The 15,156-nt window shown below is 51.4% G+C and overlaps 4 protein-coding genes across 4 annotated transcripts; 3 read left to right on the top strand and 1 right to left on the bottom strand.

Moving 5' to 3' along the window:
* Nucleotides 1-3,868: 3,868 nt before the first annotated feature.
* Nucleotides 3,869-5,694, top strand: CGCS363_v006904 (putative RNA-binding protein; the record flags this gene model as incomplete). Its single annotated transcript, XM_036638753.1, has 7 exons — nt 3,869-4,073; nt 4,186-4,252; nt 4,415-4,508; nt 4,573-4,725; nt 4,788-4,839; nt 4,909-5,351; nt 5,407-5,694. The coding sequence occupies 7 exons, from the start codon at nt 3,869-3,871 to the stop codon at nt 5,692-5,694; spliced, it is 1,302 nt and encodes a 433-aa protein (XP_036495656.1).
* A 1,813-nt stretch (nt 5,695-7,507) lies between these two features.
* On the bottom strand, nt 7,508-8,142 carry srp14 (Signal recognition particle subunit srp14; the record flags this gene model as incomplete). Its single annotated transcript, XM_036638752.1, has 3 exons — nt 7,508-7,803; nt 7,861-7,939; nt 8,035-8,142. 3 exons carry the CDS (start codon nt 8,140-8,142, stop codon nt 7,508-7,510), a joined length of 483 nt encoding a protein of 160 aa, XP_036495653.1.
* Nucleotides 8,143-8,484: 342 nt separating this feature from the next.
* Nucleotides 8,485-11,088, top strand: sgd1 (Suppressor of glycerol defect protein 1; the record flags this gene model as incomplete). Its single annotated transcript, XM_036638751.1, has 1 exon — nt 8,485-11,088. One exon carries the CDS (start codon nt 8,485-8,487, stop codon nt 11,086-11,088), a length of 2,604 nt encoding a protein of 867 aa, XP_036495654.1.
* Nucleotides 11,089-12,148: 1,060 nt separating this feature from the next.
* On the top strand, nt 12,149-13,797 carry CGCS363_v006901 (Dihydrolipoyl dehydrogenase; the record flags this gene model as incomplete). Its single annotated transcript, XM_036638750.1, has 3 exons — nt 12,149-12,349; nt 12,420-13,124; nt 13,180-13,797. The coding sequence occupies 3 exons, from the start codon at nt 12,149-12,151 to the stop codon at nt 13,795-13,797; spliced, it is 1,524 nt and encodes a 507-aa protein (XP_036495651.1).
* Between the last annotated feature and the right edge of the window lie 1,359 nt (nt 13,798-15,156).

Here is a 15,156-nt window from a genome sequence, read left to right as displayed (position 1 = left end):
AAGGTTCTCTCAATCACTATATTGTGGCCAAACAAGGCACTCAGGTGTTTGTGCTTTCTGTCATGTAGACCATATTCTATTCACTTATATGTATATACATGCCATGGCTCTAGCTAGACACACCTGGACAGTAGGCAAAAGTCCCAGTCCTAGTCCACAGGCCTTCAAGGTTGCGGGATCAGTCGCGCCAGGATGTGCAGGCATCGTGTGTAGGTTGGACAAATGGCTGTTATCCTCTGTTTTTTGGACAGTGATCTGTTACATGATACCACATACTTCACACTATGGAAAGATGGAAATTTACTGCCCACATCCATTCTTGGGAGGGAGAAAGACAAGAAAAGATAGTCCCTTCCCATATGCAAACCTGGCTGCGAACTTCAGAGCATCGTCTACCTACACACTCCGCATCCGCACGGCATGCACCTCACCGGCGGGCAGCAGTGCGCCAAGGTTGACGCCTCAGCAGTAACGGTATCTTACTCGTCGTCTGATGCAGCTCAAGCTCCACCTTCTGCGGTGCTCTTTCACGCATGTCCTGTCCTGCATTCACTTGGACTCCGCCGCATCGGCCGCTGATTGGCCAATGAACACGCACTATTGACGCAGCCATCTGATGTGCATTCTGGTGTCATTGCTCGTTCGCCGCGACTTCCCTGGATGTCGGCGCCACTTCTGACTGGTAAATGCCGTGGGTGCTACGGAGGAGGTATTTTATACTGAGAGCTGGAGAACGCCAAGTTGGGTACTTACTGTGTACCTTACCTGGGTGAAAGCCGAGACCAAGTCTGAATTGAAAATTGCCCTGCAAGGCCACCATGGTGAGCTTTACTCTTGAGGTCGCCGCCGATTCAAGCTAAGGACCAACGCCGCCCCTCCATCCGGGCGGATTTCCGGGCGTTTCGAAGGTAAGGTAAGGCACCTTACTGTTTGCCTCAATGCTCAAAGTTTTTGAGAGGCTGCTGCCCTTTCAGCTTACTCCGGCCGGCTCCTTTCTTAGTTTACCTGGTGCCGACAGTCGAGATATGGAGGTTCCATCCGTCAGAGTCCTAGAGCTTGAGCCCGGTAGACCCTACTGCGTAGTAGTCGCGGCTCTGATAGTACCTCACTTCCGTCAACTTAGTACTGGACCTTACTGGACTGGACCCGACCCCACCTAGCATTGGTTCCGTTCCGTTTCTCCGCCCCCGCTCACACCAGTGCCCGCAGCAGGTCCGGTTGAGGTATTCGTACCTACCTACCTACCTACCTCCCGTCCCGAGTTCCACCTCACCTTGCTCTTTGCCACGTCTATTGGATCGAAGGTGCCGTTTAGACCCAGACACACCTTCCGCCTGCTCTGGAAATTCTCTCGCCTGGCTCACCTTGCGTGCTTGCCTTACCTTGTGGATACGTCGCCGTCGCGCCTACCTATCTCAGCTCCCTGTCTTGCCTTAACTTACCTAAGGTGGCTGGCTGCCTGGTTCGCCTGGCCCGGCCCTGACCCCAGCCTGCTTTCTTGCCGCCTGCGTCTGCGCCTGCATCTGCGCCTGCGTTTGTGTTCGTTCCTCCCGCTCCTGTTCTTTTTCCCTTCCGCCTTATCTGTCCATACACCACCGCAACGCGCACACACGCGTCACATTACTTTGTATCGCATCGCATCGCATCACAACAGCACAACAGCGAAGCACCATCCGCCGCGCCACCAGCACCGTCCACATCAAGACGTCGTTGTACTGGTGTTCAGCGACCGCTCTATCTCTTTTCTCCCGTCCTCCTTCGTCAGGTCTACAGACGCGAGTCGTAGGGAGCCATGGGTAAGTCAATCTCTTTTTCTCATCCTCTTCCGTTCGCTATTCCATCATTTCGTTTCCAGAGCGGGTGGCTCAATTGCATTGCCTTGCTACTCCCGTCCATCTGGTTGGCCTTGGGGCTGTCATACCCGGCTTGTCCTTGTCTGTTTCCTCGTCGTTCTCCCGCGCATCCTCTCGTCCTCCACAGTACACCGTTACCGCCCCGTCTCTCATCGCTTTGCCTCGCCTTGCCTAGCCTGCCATTGCCTTACTTTGGTTTGGGGTCGGATGCGGTTCATTGGCTTGCTTGCTTGCTTGCTTCCGCCCAGCTCACAAACATGGTTGGTTGTTGCCTCGCGCGAAGGAATTGAAATCGGCATTTTGACTTGGTGTCGTGGATCTTGAAGAGCAAGCAACTTGCTTGATCTCCCAGCCTCACCACAAGCTGTGCCACTGGCTCTCGTTGCCCTCTTTCCTCAGTACCTGACCCCAAACCCTGCTTGACGCCGCGTTTCGCGCATCCCACAACGCCCAACGAGCTCAAGTCCAAACTTGAGCCAGAGCCAGGGGCCTGCTCACACGGCGGATGTGGCCACCAGCTCCTCCCTATCATCCATCTATATTGGAGTTCCCTTTCACCAAGCATCCATCTATCTACGAATTCATCCATATCATGCTGGCATTCATGCATGGACGAGCTACAAACTAAGATCCTTACCTGCGTGTACTCGCACCTGAGCTTGTCACTTCCGCCCCAGAAACCCCCCAATCATTCTCTTTCAACTTGGCCCGTCATTCTCTCTGTCCGTCTGTCTCTGTCTCTATCCAACCCCTCCTGCTCCCTTGTCCTGTCCTTCCCTTCCCTCATCCCCCCCTCCTCATCCCCCCTCTCCACCCTCCGTCGTGCCTCTGTGGCTGCTGTTGCTCCTCCACCACTCCAAAGAGGTACCGATGTACGTACATCCGTACCTGGCCTGCCGATTCCTCTCCCTCCCCCGCCTGCCCGTCCCTCCCTTTCCTTACGACTTCGTGAGCAAGGAAGGTACCTCCCCGTACCTTACCGGTTGTCGTGCCTTTGGTAGCTGCATGTTCTTCTGCCCCTTCTCCACTGCACTCTCCTCGTTCTGGGCTGTACCCGTTCCCGTATCCAGACCCGTACCGTGCCTCTACGCCCCCCCCCCCCTCGTCTTGCCGTATGCCTGCCCACGTCCGCCCTTCCCAGCTATCCAAATATCGACCGCTGGTGCCCTTTCTCCGTCGTTCCTGCTTCTTTGCTCGTGTTCTCTTGCTTTCTTCTCGCAGGCACTCTTTTCTTAAAACTCCCTGGTTTCGGCCTTCCGACTAACCCTACCTTTTCGTAGCTGACTCCGGCGACACTTATCGACCCGTAAGTCTCTCTTCTAACGTTTGGCAACATCTTCGAGCCGGCCGACCTTTTGAAGCCCCCCCCCCAGGCCCATTGTCTTTCTGCTGTCAACGTACCTCCGAGCCTGCTCGAACTCGCGCCCATATTGCTCAGTTTCACTTGCCCAAAATCACCTGCTCATCTACCTGCCTGCCCACCTGCTCTACCTCGCGCTTGGCTGTTTTACCCCTCGGCGCTTCTGCCAAAGCCTACCTCCGCTTCTGGTTTGCGGTTCTTTCCTACAGCATGAACCGATGCGTACAGAGACGACGAGATGGAGCTTTGAAGGTTGACTTTGGCTACGGCGGTGCAGGAGCTCTCGATGCACCTTCCAACTCTACCTTGTCGTCTAAACCCACTCGCCCCATCCATTCCTTCGTTCTGAGCCACCTCTGGCGCCTCCCTTCCTCACCCTATCTCACTTTCCATATCCCGCCACGTTTCTGTTACCGAAGCATCTCCCCTCCCCATTTCCTTCATCCAGTTCTGCCTGTCCAAGCATCACGCTGCTATCGACACGCTGTACTAGATGGCGGCACATAGCGCTAACACTCGCCAGCGGGAGCGATCTCGATCCCCTCGACGCGGACGTTCACGCAGCCCCAATCGCGCCTCAAGACGTCGCTCATTTTCCCCGCGGAGTCGATCCCGCAGTAGAGACGAGTACCGTGGAAGAAGAGATCGGTCACCCATGACTGGCACCGGAGTCCCGTCTGGAGGATCTAGCACTGGGTACGGAGGGGCGCCTCAACATCGATCCTACGAGGAGCGCGCAGCTGCTAGAGAGCAAATGATGAGCAACATTAGGGAGACTTCGCAACAGGACCGACGCGTCTACGTCGGCAATCTTTCCTACGATGTCAAATGGCATCACCTCAAGGACTTCATGCGACAAGGTGAGCACCCTCCCCTCCCATCTGTTTCTGCACCAACAAGACACTGTGTTTCTTCAAAGATGTGACTGTGGTCTTGTGTTGCTCGTTGAACTGGACTAACTGCCTTTCCTAGCCGGAGAAGTTCTCTTCGCCGACGTGCTATTACTTCCAAACGGAATGTCGAAGGTGGGCGTCTACACGTAGTCTATGGCTGGTTTTCTTTTGTGGTCTCTTCCCTCTGGTTATTGATGGAATTGTTGGATTGACGGGTCGGGACGTGTGTCCACGGGTCTATGTAGGGATGCGGGTAAGCTCGTTCATAAATTATCTCTGCGGGCTCGCGACGCTGACAAAACATGCAGAATTGTGGAATATGCGACGAGGGAGCAAGCCCAGAACGCTGTGGCAACGCTCAGTAACCAGAACCTCATGGGCAGACTTGTCTATGTTCGAGAAGTAAGTCATGACTGGTAGCACTGCTATTGACGAAGCGAAATCCGGGCTGACCAAAAAACTGCAGGATCGCGAGGCTGAGCCTCGCTTCATCGGCGCCACAGCTAACCGCGGCGGTTTTGGCGGAGGCGGTATGAACCCTGGCGGTTTCGGCGGCGGCGGTGGCGGTGGCGGTGGCGGCTACAACGCTGGTGGTAGCCGACAGATTTACGTGGCCAACGTTTGTTCCCATTCCGATCCAGGCTCGGAATGTCGCCATTTGTCAACTAACGAATATCACAGCTCCCCTACACTGTTGGCTGGCAAGACCTCAAGGACCTCTTCAGACAAGCTGGTGAGTTCGTGATTACAACGCAGCCTTGCTCCCATTACTCATGGTCATTAACTTACACTTTGAAAAAAGCTCGTAACGGAGTCGTCATTCGTGCCGATGTTCATCTTGGGCCTGATGGCCGTCCAAAGGGATCAGGGATAGTAGTATTCGAGAACCCTGACGATGCCCGCACTGCTATCCAGCAGTTCAATGGCTATGACTGGCAGGGTCGTCTTCTCGAAGTTCGTGAGGACAGGTTCGCCGGTGCGGGTGGCCCCATGGGTTTTGGCGGTCGTGGCGGTTTCGGCGGTATGCGCGGCGGTTTCGGTGGTGCTTACGGCCGCGGTGGATTCGGTGGCCGTGGCGGCTTCGGCGGCGGCGGCGGCGGCTATGGCCGTGGCGGCTTCTCAGGAGGAGGCGGTGGTGGTGGAGGGGGCTTCGATGCCGGCAACGCAACTTCCGTCCCTCCCAACCCATTTACCGACTTCGCTACTGCCGGAACCGATCGCGGCGAGACGATCTATGTCCGCAACGTGAGTTGACGAATCGTTGTGAATTCGTTGAGATGTCGGTGCTAATAGTTGACAGTTGCCTTGGTCCACCAGCAACGAGGATCTCGTAGAGCTATTCACTACTATCGGAAAGGTTGAACAGGCCGAGATCCAGTACGAGCCCAGCGGGCGCTCGCGTGGTACTGGCGTTGTGCGGTTTGACTCTGCAGACACTGCAGAAACCGCGATTGCCAAATTCCAGGGTTATCAGTACGGTGGCCGTCCTTTGGGCCTGAGCTTCGTCCGCTATCTCAATGCGGCTGGTGGCGGAGATAGCATGGAGACTGACGCGCATGCTGGGTTGACGCAAGACCAGATCATGTAACTTGCCGAATAAGTTCGACACAATTTCGTGTCTAGGTTCGCGATATCGGTCGATAGACCACCCAAAACGGCACATTTCTATACCACACTGCCGGCAAATTGTTCTTGTACCCACTCTCAATCGCAGTCTGCACATTCATATTAAATTGTTTTTTCACTTGCGCTGCGACGAAAAAAAAAATCGTCATTCCGATCCATCAGGTTTTCCATGGGGGCTGGGCTTTGGTGTGCATGGCTGGTCGAGCATTGAAGGTGTCGGTCGTATTCTACACGACATCTCATATAATGTGGTTCGTTAGCTAGGATGGGTCTCTCGGACTACATGGATGTCAGTCCAGCTGCTTTGGTGTGCTGGCCCAACTTCGTCTTGATACTAATTACGGACGTTCGTGGGAGTCTAGTTCTGCAGAGGCCGAGGCTTTCCCACCAAAAAGCAGATAGCCTGTTCAGGGCCCCTTACCTGCAATTTACTTCGAATAGCACATAAACTATGCATGTGACGATGGTTGTTTGAGATCACCAGGTAGAGGGCGATAATGTTCAGCCGGTGATTGCTTCAGATATTGCAACACAGGCAGGGGACGATAACGTCCCATCAGCAATCGTTGACTCTGGGTCAACCTCGTTTGTAGCAATCCGCTGCTCAAGTTGTCAGGGGCCGTAAGACGATACTCAATGCACAAGCTGAATTGAGATGTGCTCGGTTCTCGGGAACCCTCTTGTTTGAAGATTACCCGCAGCAATAGATTTACACCAGCCTTCCGGGTCGTCGTCACACTGTGGATGTTTTCCTTCTAGATCATTCCTGTCGGTCAGTTTCCTGCAGTTTGCTACCCAAGAGACTACTTGACGCACCTCTAGTCATCACTCGGTGCGTCACATCCACAGGAACGCCGGCTGGCTGGTTGCATATTCATTCCATCGGCACTTCCGATCAGCTTCACGGCCTTCTTGCAGCAAGGGAGTGTGCTAACCGCGATTCTCGTTTCGCCAGCCTGCCCACGACTCAATCTCACATATAAGCCCGACATTGCCACAATGCAAGAGGTTAAGCTTTTGCATGATATCCACAGCATTGGACCTATCAGTATTGCGTACCCAAAAACAAAGAGCAAATGTGCGAGCTTCATCTACACAAATGCCCAACCTGTGGCGCGAGATGGGTGAGCCGCAAGAAACTAGCAAGTTGTGAAAGCAGCGACCCAACATCCCGATGTCCAGAGAGCTTGTGTATGTATGTAGGAAATCCAAAAAGGCCAGGGCGAAGTGAGTGCGGAGCATGTACACGAGTCAGGGAGGCACTGGAAGCATTTGATGATGACGCTTATTTCTGCTCTGGATATGGAGCATTGCCCGGTGACTACAGCACTTGTTCATCAGGCAAATAGCGCTGTGGGGCATGAAGACGCGGAGTTGGACTCGTAGGATCTGCCATCTGCTTTACACAAGAATATGGCCTTCCGGTTCGTTCCCAACATCTGGCCGAACACGCGGGGGCTATCTGCGTCTGGATGTATATCTGCATGGTAGCAATCCCGGGATGAATACCCTTCAGTAAATGGTCTGTAAAACATGCTCGCTTACATCCCATCGTCAGCTGGAGAATTGCAGCCAAAAAAAGAAAAGAAAACCAAGGCCGTCAGAACAGTGAGAGGGATTCGGGTTCGCAGTCAGTCCTGTCCGGTCTGACCTTCCTCCATTTTCTTCCTGATCGTCTCCAGCTCGATTTTCACCCGATGGCTATGTTGCGCAAACAGTTCGTGGGGCTCCTTGCCCGGGCTATTGAATGTTGCTCTAAAGTCGTACGTGATTCATTAGGACGCAGTAACTGTTGGCGCTCCTCCCTTCTTTCTTCGGGCCTTTGCCTTCTTCTTGCTTCTGTCCCTGGGCTTGAGAGCAGTCATCCCGCTCTTGCACAGGTCGGCATATCGAGCGTAGAAGGCGTCCAAGGCATCAACCTCCACAACAGTCGACAATTTAATCTTTGCATCTCGGTGTATTTTGGATTTGCCGTTGGAGGCGCGGACAAGCACGGGTAAGGGTTTCGTTGGGTTTAAGTCCGGAAACGGATCGGTATCTGTCGCAGCGGGAACATCTTGTCCGTAGGAGACTAAGGACGCCGATGTTAGTGCAATTGTACTCTCCTGTCCCGGGCTCATTTGCATACGTCGCTTCTGAACGAGGAAGATGGAGCCATGGCCTTTGCTCTTGCGCTGCTCGAAAAGGTCGGCTAGCTTGTCGAAGAACTAACTCGGTCAGCTCAGCCTGCGCGTGATGCGGGTGAAGACAAGTTATGAAAAAGAAGAAGACGAAGAAAAAAAAAAGAAGCCGAGACACATACTTCGTCGTGGCTCAAATGACGAGCCATGATCCAGTCTGCAGGCCGCTTGTTGGATGTTGCGTTCTCATCAACCTTGGGTCCGCAAGAAAGAGAGACGTCGTTGAGCATATCAAATGCCCCGCCAAATTGATCTGGTCAAGGACCCCGTGCGCCCAGCCCTGGATTTGCGCCTTGATACCTGGGGCTAGGTGCTTTAAGGTTAGCGCTGGCCGCATCCCTGTCATTCCTTTGCAGTGTTCACGTCGCCAGTCTCCACCGGGTCCGTGCTCCATAGAAAAGTTCCAACAGGCGACGCTTCATGAAGACTTTGAAAAGAAAGTCAGAATTATCACATATCTTTTCGCTTTTCCTGCCGCCTCTACCTTTGCACTCGATCTTGGCGTCCCTCGTCGTCTTACTTAAGGGACCCAATCTGGTGATTGGCCTCAATCCTGTAAACCCTCCCCGACAATGCCTCCCAAGCAGCTTTCTTTGCCGCCGAAGCTCCTCCAAGAGATTGGGGCTCCGGGCGGGCCCAGTGCCTCTCGATCTCGCGGGCGGTGGAAAAGCCAAGATCAGAACAGGAAGGACCGTCGCAAATCTGAAAGACAGTCCAAGAAGCAGCGCCAATCCCTATTTTTACAGGATTCGCATTTAACCAAACGCCACCATGCACGGGGGCCAGATAATGAGGATGACGATGACGATGACGACGCTGGTGGTTTGAACGACACAGACCGTCGCGCCGACAGCCACCTACAGATGATAGAACCGCGCGCCTCGCCGCTGTCTGCCTCCAAGAAGCGCAAGAGGAGCTTTCCCGAGTATGCCGACGATGTCAAGGGCGAACAGCCCGCCATGAAACAACCGTCGCGTGCCGTTCGTGACCGGCTAGCCCAAGACAATGCTGAGATTGAGCAACTTGAACGAAAGTTGGGTCTTAGAAAGGGTCGGAAATCACTGCCCCAGGCCTTTAAAGATGACGGGTTGGTGGACCTGCTTGGCGATTTAAGCAACGGCAGCGGCGAGGACGAGGAAGCGAAGCAGACCAGTGAATACAAGCAATGGCTTGCGCAAAAGCGGAGGAACGCGAACCGATCTCGAAACGATGCGGCATATGCTGCAGAAAGCGGTGAAGATGACAGAGTCTTCGACCAAGGCGACGAGCCATCGGAGGACGATGATTTGAGCGATTCAGCAGAGGAGAGTGACGAGGATATTAATGATGACGATGCGGAAGGCGTCAACGATGACGACTTGGGTGACCAGCAATCTTTTGTTGGTTTCGGTTCGGATTCGGAGGAGATGCCAACAGCTCCTAGACGGGTCAGGGAAAATCCATATTTGCCACCAGTCGCTGCTGGCACACAGTCCTCAAAGTACATACCGCCATCAATGCGAGCCAGAGTGGGAGGCGACACCAACCTCGAGGCCCAGATTCGCAGAAAGTTGCAGGGTCCCGTCAACAGAGTTGCAGAAGCAAACTTGGTATCGATTGTCGGTGAGATTGAGAAAGTCTACCGTGATTATCCGAGAGGCCATACGAACAGCATTTTGACGGAACTACTGATGGCTCAGATTTGCGACCCCACAAGCAAACCCGACACCGTTTTAGTTCTGTCCGCTGGTTTTGTCGCTGCTCTTTATAAGGTCATCGGCATTGACTTTGCGGCACACTTTCTGACGACATCGGTGGAGCGGTTTCAACAAGAGAGGAAGAAGGCGACGACCGCCGCTAGCCAGCAACAGGTTCCCACAAAAGAGACATCCAATTTGATTACAGTCCTCGCGGAGACGTACATTTTTCGCGTGATTGGCAGCAATCTTATGTTCGACATTGTGCGGCTTCTACTGGGCGACCTCTCAGAGCTTAACGCCGAGCTCTTGCTCCGGGTCGTTCGCGTAGCTGGGCCCCAATTGCGAAAAGATGACCCGTTGGCCCTCAAAGACATTGTCAGCCTGATGCGTCCTGCAGTCGCTAAGATTGGGGAGAGTAACGTCACGGTCCGGACGAAATTCATGATCGAGACTATCAGCGACCTCAAGAACAACAAACTGAAGGCCGGCACACAGGACTTGGTCATTCTCAACGACCATGTCACACGCATGAAAAAGGTTCTGGGTTCACTTGATACTCAAAAGCTGAAGGCCACGGAACCATTACGAATTGGCTTACGGGATATTGAAAATGCGGATAAGACCGGCAAATGGTGGCTTGTGGGAGCCAGCTGGGCTGGCGTAGGACCTTCAGAGGCGGACGTCCAGAATACTCGAGGTTTCACGAAGAATACGGACGACGGCCATGACTTTACTGACGAGGGTGACGATCTTGTGGTCGCCGATGCCGACGATCTCATAACCCTCGACTATGCACAGCTTGCACGAGAGCAAGGCATGAATACGGATGTTCGGCGCGCGATTTTCGTTGCCCTCGTTGCGGCAGCTGACTATCAGGACGCATACATGCGCATTCTGAAGCTCAAACTCAACAAGTACAATAAACGCGAGGTGCCGAATGTGCTCACCCAATGCTCTGGAGCGCAGCAGCACTACAACCCTTACTACACCCTTGTAGCTAAGAAGTTCTGTGGTGACTCGCGCATCAAGTACGCGTTCCAAGACACAATATGGACCCTTTTTCGACGGCTCGGCGAGCCGTTATTCGGGCAGGAACCAGAGGATGAGGATGAGGAGGCCACGGACGATCGCAGGCTTATCAACACAGCCAAGATGATGGGCAGCCTAGTTGCTGATGGTTCTGTGAGTCTCGGTGTTCTCAAAGCCCTGAATCTTGCCTACGTAAAGGACACGACAAGTCTTTTCGTCGAAGTGTTGCTCATCACTGTGCTTCAAGAGTGCAGTCGGGCCAAAGACAAGACTCTAGAGCAGGCTCTCGGGGTGCCGTTTAGCAGCGGGCTGGCGCCCGAGCTCGCTCGAAGCATTGCGTACTTCTTGCGGGAAAAGGTGCGAGATACAGATCTTGTTGACGGCAAGAAAGACGCCAGGAGGGTGAAATTGGCTTGCAAGGCTGCCGAAGTGCTTTTACGAAGGCCTACAAACGATGATCACAGGTAGATAGAAGAACCAGGGAAGAAAAACAAGAAGAAAAGACGTCAAATATCAAGCCTCAGAAGGCGGGCGAGTGGACGTGACTTCCGTATGAGCGTGTGCAACAATCGCATATTGATACGGCAGCGTAGCATAGGTCGCGTGGTGGTGTATCCAGTCCCGCGATGTGTTCCCGAAAAAAAAGAAGCATTTGGTGAACCCTACCAGTAACGTCCAACGGCGGCAATGCTCTTCTAGCAACAAGCAAATTGCTGCAGATCAAAGATGTGGCCTGGACCTCCGTATGGCAAGCCCATGGGCTGGTGCCAGCATGTTCCAGGCTGTTGCTGACATGATCAGGCTTCATGGTAATTCTCGTCCTTTAGCCGGGGAATCGGCGCCGTATCCGTGACAGACGCCGAAGTAGGTATGGACGGAAGGGTAGCCGGGCGGGTTGCGGCTAAGATCGCCTGGACGCGGGAGATGACGGAGGCGTATGATACGGAATGGAGGAGAACGTTGGGAGCAGCGGCCTCTAGATTGCATAGTTCAGCAAGGGGATATCGGGGTTATGCGCTTAACACGTATATGCGCGACCTCCATCCCTGCAAACCCAACCGCTGGAGACTGGATGCAGGCTAGGTACTGGACGTGCCCGCCCCGGCAGACGTAAAATTCATCACCCCCGTCCCATGATTGATGAGGGAAGCTCCAATTCGATCCGAAGCTTGCCCAACATTAGACTGAGCCGTCCCGTCAATTCAACTATCCCACTTATCCACACACCTTAGGGAACAAGTGCCGCAACAATTTCTTTCCTTCCCTCTTGCACCTCCCCCTCCCGTTCGTTTCCTTCTGAGCTCCTTTCAATTGATCGCCGATTCGCCATCCCGTCTCTGCTACCGCCATGCTGTCCACTCGATTGATACCCCGTACCGCGGCCAAGTCGGCATTCAGGAAACACACCTCGTGAGGCTTCCTCTCTTCTCCGACTTCGCCGTGTGCCTGCATCACTCATGTCACGGTTCATGACGCTCACACTGTCTTCCACTAGTCTGCCCGCCGTTGTGCCCTCTCAGCTTTCAAGATGGAGTCGAGCCTACGCCTCTGCCTCTGGTGGGTGAAGAATCCTATGCCTGAACGATCTCCTGGAAAGGAACATAACGGTGCGCCAAAGATGACATCAGCTGACGTCTTTGCGCCTACAGAAGAGAAGGATCTGGTCATCATTGGTGGCGGTGTCGCTGGCTATGTCGCTGCTATCAAGGCTGGCCAAGAGGGCATGAAGGTAACCCGCGTTGCGCGCTGCGCAGTCAAGATATCCGGTTAGCAGTGCGACTGACTGAGATTGTCTTTAGGTCGCCTGCATTGAGAAGCGCGGCACCCTCGGCGGAACCTGTCTTAACGTCGGCTGCATTCCCTCCAAAGCACTTCTCAACAACTCTCACCTCTACCATACCATCAAGCACGACACCAAAAACCGCGGAATCGACGTCGCCGACGTCAAGTTGAACTTGGAGCAGTTCATGAAGGCCAAGGACACTGCAGTTGGTGGCCTCACCAAGGGCGTCGAGTTCCTCTTCAAGAAAAACGGTGTTGAGTACATCAAGGGCTCTGGCTCTTTCGTCAACGAGAACGAGATCAAGGTCGACCTGAATGACGGCGGCGAGACGTCGGTTCGCGGAAAGAATATCCTGATTGCCACTGGAAGTGAGGCGACTCCCTTCCCCGGCTTGGAGATTGATGAAAAGCGTGTGGTCACCAGCACCGGCGCGCTTGCCCTGGAAAAGATACCCGAGTCTCTTGTCGTTATTGGAGGTGGCATTATTGGTTTGGAGATGGCTTCTGTGTGGTCCCGACTGGGAAGCAAGGTCACAGTTGTCGAGTTTCTCAACCAGATCGGTGGCCCCGGAATGGACGCCGAGATCTCAAAGAGCACTCAGAAGATCTTGAAGAAGCAGGGTATCAACTTCAAGACCAGCACCAAAGTCGTGGGCGGTGACAAGAGCGGCGACAATGTGAAATTGGAGGTTGACGCTGCCAAAGGTGGCAAGCCCGAGACCGTACGTACCTCTTTTCGGGATGCGAATAGCGAGATGGTTCTAACGTTAGTTCTAGATTGACGCTGAAGTCGTCCTTGTCGCCATTGGCCGTAGGCCTTACACCGGAGGTCTTGGCCTCGAGAACATCGGCCTGGAGGTGGATGAGCGAGGACGCGTCATCATCGATTCCGAATACCGCACCAAGATGCCCCACATCCGCTGTGTGGGCGACGCAACCTTCGGGCCCATGCTTGCGCACAAGGCTGAGGAAGAGGCTGTTGCCGTGGTCGAGTACATCAAGAAGGGCTACGGTCACGTCAACTATGGTGTCATCCCTTCCGTCATGTACACGTATCCCGAGGTTGCCTGGGTCGGTCAGAGCGAGCAGGATCTGAAGTCCCAGAACATCCCTTACCGGGTCGGTTCCTTCCCATTCAGTGCCAACTCTCGCGCCAAGACCAACATGGACACTGAGGGCATGGTCAAGATGCTTGCCGACCCTGAAACCGACAGGCTCCTTGGAGTGCACATCGTTGGGCCTAATGCGGGCGAGATGATTGCGGAGGCTACGCTGGCACTTGAGTATGGAGCGTCCAGTGAGGATATCGCACGTACCTGCCATGCCCATCCCACTCTTGCTGAGGCCTTCAAGGAGGCTGCTATGGCCACCTACTCAAAGCCTATCCACATGTAGATTAGGGTGAGGGGTAAGTAGGCTGATCAGTAAAACTGGCAGACCACGGATGCTTAAAATAAGAGCATATGATATGTGTACTTTAAATGATAGTAAGAATAGCAGATAGAGGTCTACTTATAAATAGTTTTTATATTTAAATAAGCTTAAAATGCTTTAGGAAAAAATATTATATCTTCTTAATAAAGAATATATAGTATTTTTTTAAAAAAGAGGAATATATAATATTTTTTTATTATAGTACTAGCGTTATATTTACTTTAGAGGATATAAAGCTTATATAAAGCTTTTAGACTATAAACTAGCTTTAAATACTAATAAAAGTAAAGTAATATATAAATATAATAAGTATACTTTTTTATAGGAACCCCTTTTCCTCTCTTCTAATTAGTTAAGGACCTGCTGCAAAAGTAGGTCCTTCTCTTAAGGGACCTATATATATAGTAGGGTACTAACAGCCTCTAGCTAATTATTATATAGTATTATATGTGCGTATTATCTACTTTATTATGTACTGCGCTTGCAGCCTGAGTTTTCTTCCTATAAAGGGTTTCTTAGTAGCGCGTAGCCTAGTATTAAGTATTAGTATAGAGTATTAGGGCCTTAAGCCCTCTAGTATAGATTAAATAGAAGGGGAAGTACCTTTAAACCTTCTAATATAATAAGTATACTTTATAATAAAGAGAGAGAATATTACTAATAATAGTATAGCTGCTAATAGTAGATAGTAAAGTAGTAATAAGGATAGTATTAATAGTATAAGTAATATATAAGAGAGAAGATAGGTTAATAGTTTAATAGTTTATAATAATTAAGTAATTAAGTAATTATAAACTATATTATTACTAAAGTGAAGTTAAAAATATTAAAGTTATTTAGTATAACGTATATATATAAGTGTAGCTAAGGTTAAAAGAGTTATAATTATATAACTAAAGGCTGTATATATTATTAAGAGGCGTAGAGTTAAGAGGTCTATTGCTCTAAGTAAGTAAAAATTATAATAAACAGCTAAAGGCTGCTCTATTAAGTATAAAAGCTTTAAGGCCTTAATACTATTATACTATTTAGATAATAACTTCTACTTTATTATATAGTTTTAATATAGACGCTTATTACTATTAGCTATACTCTTAATATATTTACTTTTCTTAACTTATTAAGCTTTTAAACTATTTTAACTATTTTAAAGAAATCTATAAAGTAATTATAAGTATTAGAATTATTATTAGTAGTTTTAACTATTTCTGTATTAACTTTAAAACTATATAATTTTAATATCTTATACTTATTAGCTATCTTAAGTAAGTACTTCTAAGTAAATTTAAATAAAGTTTTTTTATTAATATAAATAAAGTT

The sequence above is a fragment of the Colletotrichum siamense genome, assembly GCF_013390195.1.
Source record: "Colletotrichum siamense strain Cg363 chromosome Unknown KSG_Cg363_contig04, whole genome shotgun sequence".
Taxonomy (NCBI): domain Eukaryota; kingdom Fungi; phylum Ascomycota; class Sordariomycetes; order Glomerellales; family Glomerellaceae; genus Colletotrichum; species Colletotrichum siamense.
Note: the sequence above shows the minus strand (reverse complement) of the source record. Positions and strands in the feature narration are given on the sequence as shown.